The sequence below is a fragment of the Egretta garzetta genome, unplaced genomic scaffold, assembly GCF_000687185.1.
Source record: "Egretta garzetta isolate BGI_Z169 unplaced genomic scaffold, ASM68718v1 scaffold85, whole genome shotgun sequence".
Taxonomy (NCBI): Eukaryota; Metazoa; Chordata; class Aves; order Pelecaniformes; family Ardeidae; genus Egretta; species Egretta garzetta.
Window position 1 is genome coordinate 3,880,924 of NW_009259718.1, and position 4,616 is coordinate 3,885,539.

Sequence of the window (4,616 nt, forward strand, 5' to 3'; positions counted from 1 at the left end):
GAATAGCTCAACAAAGTATAATTTGGGGAAAATTAATCCATTTTAAGTTCTGAAAAAGTGACCTTCAAACTAAGGTAAGACATTTCCTTAGCTTCTATGACCACAAAGCCACTTGGGCAAGCAGTGTCACATGATTACTCACTAGCTCATCAATTAACTCCACTCTTTCTGGAAAAGGACAGGAAGACAAACTGCTGAAATCAATTCAGGACAGCAGAGGAGAATAGAAACAGAAAAGTGGCTGAATGGTCCAGGAGTAGGAGACAGGAAAAATACTTACTTAGCTGGGATTGCTATTCCTAGGAGGGTCACAGATTCCTACAGGGATTTGGGGCAAATGATCTATTCTCCACGCCTCAGCTTCCCAAAGTTTCTTAGTCTGCAACGCAGGAGATCCTTTAAGATGGCTTCTAAATATTTGTTCCCAATTTTTACAAGGACTGGAGTTGGGTATTTTGCTGTTCTTGTCACATGTATTCACTGAGCATCCCAGGAATTCCCTGTTCCTCACCTGGAATATCCCCCAGTTGCCTATGCCCCATTCTCCCTTCCCTACCCCAGACCAGGATTTATCCATTGCTCTTGTACAACTGGACACCTTGTTTTTCCATGCTTTTGGTGCTTCTCATGCTCCCCTCTTGCCCATACACAAGGGAAAAATCAACAGAATTCTGACCCCTGGAGATCATGGATGAACTTTTATCAGATGTGCAGTTTCACAGATATGCAGTTTCACTCCCCAAGGTATATTATCTCAAAAGCAAAAGAGAGATACTGACACCTGAGAAGATCTGGAGCTGGATCTCACAGAAAACAGCACAAGAAGTTATCTATGACCTTACTCTCAGAGTTCCCCTGTCAAGCTCTTGCAGACTTCAGTTCTCTCAGTGAAGAAGAAGGTAGGTTGTTCTGCAGTAGCAAAACTAGTCAAGAGACAACCCCAGAGAATAACCACAACACAAGAGGAGCCATCTTCTCTCTGAGTCAGCATCATTTCAGAGCTGCTGTCCTGCAGGCAGAGCTTTATTTCATATAGTATTAAAAAAATCCATACTCAAATTCTGATCAGTGAAGGTTCCTGGGCTCTTTTCTCCATGAGATCGGTTGTTGTCTTCCCTGTCTTTTGAATATGGCATCACACAGACAACTTATTTTTGCTTCCCTTGAAGCCACCTGGAGTTTCAGACTGGGTAGTCTTAATTGCTACTGTGTACTTACTGTGACAGGTGAGCAACTGCCACATGCTGTTGCAGAACTGGAAACACTTCAATGGTAGATAAAGCAATCCTTATATAAAGTCTGTAAGTTGCTTTCAGTGATGGGGAATATTTAGTAGTTGTGAAAAACAAAGACAGAAAAACATAACACACCTGGTTTCTCCAGCAATGATTTTAATACTCATAGAATCTCACTGATGCTAATGGGCATATGCACAATGTATTCAGCACAAAGCACCACAACCTTCAAGAAAGTCTGCTGCCCTGCAACCTTCCCGCTCAGTAGAGTACGAAAGTAGACTGCAGTAGTCTGATGATATCGTCAGCACCTCAAACAATAACATGTTTGCTGTCACGAGATTTCCTGATATTATTAAGGCTTCATCTAGTAATAAGGTTTGGAAGAACTTGAACATCCACAGAGGCATCCCACAAGCTGCCAATGGTACAGGAACTTTGTAAGTTTTGATGGTATCACCAAGAATTCATCAAACAGAATGGTGGCTTTTAGAAGTGCTCATGATGAAGTTTACATGGTCTGTGTGTTTGAAAAGCCTTTAGGACATCATCAGAAGCTTTAGATATGATTTGCTGTGTTCGGAAATTTATATGCTACCAGTGATTCTTCAGCTAGTAAGACAGCAACATTTAGAGCCTATCCTCCCTTACTATCCCTTTGATCCAGTCCAAATAGTTGAGGATCTTGGTGTAGAAGCCATAACCTTCGGCACAACCGATACCCCAAGAAACAATACCTGTAGCCACCCAGCGACCGCTTTCTCTGTCCAACACCGTGAAGATGCTCCCACTATCCCCCTGGCAGGTATCCTGTTTGACTGTGAGGAAGCCAGCACAGAACATGTTCTGGGAGAAAACCATAGGTATATCTCCCCTCTTACTGTCCAGCCAACTCTGACACTTCTCTCGAGCAACTGCTGGTAGGCTCACATACTTCAAATTATTTGAAATGAAGTTTTTTTCCACACCAAAGCCGCTCACGTAGCCCATGTGCCCATCCATGTAGAACGTGGTGTTGGTAATATCTGGGAGACAGATGGGCAGTACTGTAGGGCCCAGGGTTACTGGGTATTTCAGCTCCAGCAGGGCTATGTCTCCATTGAAGTTGTGTTCATCTTCAGGGTTGTAATCTGGATGGATAAAGATCCTACGTACAGGGTGGTTACCCATCTTGTGGAGCTCTTCTACCTTGGTGTGGCCAAGGAAAACTTTAGCCTCTTCTGCTAGCTCCTCCAGGCTTACATTGTTCCCTCCTGCCCCTTTGGGGAAGATGGTGTGGGCAGCGGTCAGGATCCAGCGATCGCTCAGGAGCGCACCACCCCCTCGTCCATGGATGCCGGTTAGAGCCTGCCAAGGGAAGCTGCCTCTCCTTGCTGACTTGCCGCCCAAGATCCGCTGGATTTCAGAAATGGGATTGACCGGCTTCCCACACACTGTGGAGAAATGCAAGGAGATCGTGACACCCTCTGTTACCCTGGTCTCTCTTTCCTACATCTTCACTGTTCAATTTCACCTTATTTTTGCCTTTCTGGATAGACTTCCCTGTACTCCCTCACTGGTACCATTATCCTCACTCCCCTCCCTGCACATTGTCCCAGCTTTGGACTGATTGTAAGCATGAATCGCTAAACACCAGACAAAGTAAGAGTTTTTTACTGACCTGGCAAGCAGGCGGGAATCTGCACTTGGCCGTCTCGATTCACCCAGGTTCCCTCAGGAGAGCAGGTGAATCTGTCTGTAGGATGAGAGGGAAGTGAATGAGACCCAGGCCTGCAGGAATGGGGTGGGAAGAACAGAACAGAACAGAGTATTTTCAAGGAGTTCCTCTCTCCAAGGCGTCCCACATGCTGCACTCAGCCCTCCATCCCAAAGGCACCCTTTCCCAGGAAAAAGCCGCCTGTGATATAGTCTGCAATGTCTCCATCTGGGATAGCATGTACATCTCAAAGCACCTCCATTCCAGGGGACCAGTAAAGCTCAGGCACTGCTTCTGTAGAAGAAAAGCCTGAAGAGCCACCTGAGCGAACTCTTAACTTTACTCGGTCCACATGCTTAGAGAGAACTGTTTGACCTTATTTAGCCCAAAGAAGGGAGAGAAGTAAAGACATGGATTTTAGATTCAAGTTTCTGGTCTCTGTAGTTTGCAGAGAGTGGGACAAGGTGGTTTGTCCCAGAAACAAGAAAAAGATGAGTCAGTTACTGTACACGCTCAGTATCTGTGTCTGAGGCTATACTGCAGGTCAGCTAACTCGCATGTCACCTCTCAACAAAAACTCCACTACTTCCAACATTCTTGCTTTTCTTCCAGACGGCGTTTGCTGTTCTCTTTCAAAATTGACTAAATGATAGTGACTCCCCATCAGAATTTGGCTGGTGCTGGTATTTACTTGCTCCTGATTTGTCTCTGATGAGATTGAGCTCTGACTCTTTATGAAGGAGTTAAACTCAGATGCAAGAATAATCAAATTCAACATTAGTACCAACTTAAAGAATGCCTTAGCTGCTTGCTCCTGGCCCCAGTGCTAGCACGTTGCCTCTCTCTGGCATGCTGCACAACTGTGCGTCCATGCTGGCAACCACATCCAGGAACTGATTCAGCTTAAAAATCTACACATTCTTGTGGAGGCTAAATGAGCAGCCGAGGGAAGGAAATCACGAACTCCTTACACTATTCTTGTAACCAAAGCTCCTGTGTCATCAAATCATGTCTTGGGTGCAAAAAGAAGGCATGTGAATGGTTTTGAACATTGCCTTAATTTTTCTGGCCTGCTGCATAAAAATATATTTTTCTGTATGTACATTATTTAGCCCTTAGATGTCTCTGCTGCTGAGCAATATTCCTAAGAGGTAAGTGGAGTTACAGTGGAGTGGAATGTGTGAATATATTTATTTGTATCTGTAGCAACTGGACTGGTGTGGTGAGGTTTCAGATTCTCTCCACTGGAGAAGAATAATTCATGACTACAGATGAGAGAATAAGGCCTTCTGCAAAAGTTAAGGAGAGGGTGGAGGAGGGATGTGATGGACTCTGGGAATGAAGCGGGGTGGGAACAGGCTGAGACAACAAGCCTCAGGAAAGACTGGAGAGACTTCACAGGAGGAAAGCATGAGCACTAAGCCTGGGGAGCAGAGTCAATTCTAACTGGAAATCTGAGAGGGCTTTTCGTGCACGGATTTCAATGTCTGTGTGGGATTAGGACTCACCACCGCCTGTTCCGGTGACAATGTGATAATATGGCTCATTGCATCGGTATGTGATCACTGACTGGTAGATGTTGTTTGCAGGTTTGTTAACATAGCTGAATGCCCCATTGGTCAGGTTTGAAGGGTTGCCACAGTTCACAACTACAGTAAAATAAAAAAAAAAAAAAAAAAAAAAAA

The 4,616-nt window shown here is 44.8% G+C and overlaps 1 protein-coding gene across 1 annotated transcript in view; it reads right to left on the minus strand.

Annotated features, from left to right (window-relative positions):
• Positions 1-1,786: 1,786 nt before the first annotated feature.
• The window catches only part of C1R (complement C1r), a 14,016-nt gene continuing 11,186 nt past the window's right edge, over positions 1,787-4,616 (minus strand). Inside the window, exons 11-13 of the mRNA XM_035894616.1 lie at positions 4,440-4,580; positions 2,896-2,970; positions 1,787-2,668 (exon numbers count right to left, since the gene is read on the minus strand). Of these exons, the coding sequence (XP_035750509.1) occupies positions 1,866-2,668; positions 2,896-2,970; positions 4,440-4,580 (1,019 nt within the window). The 3' untranslated portion in view covers positions 1,787-1,865. The remainder of the gene's footprint in view (positions 2,669-2,895; positions 2,971-4,439; positions 4,581-4,616) is intronic.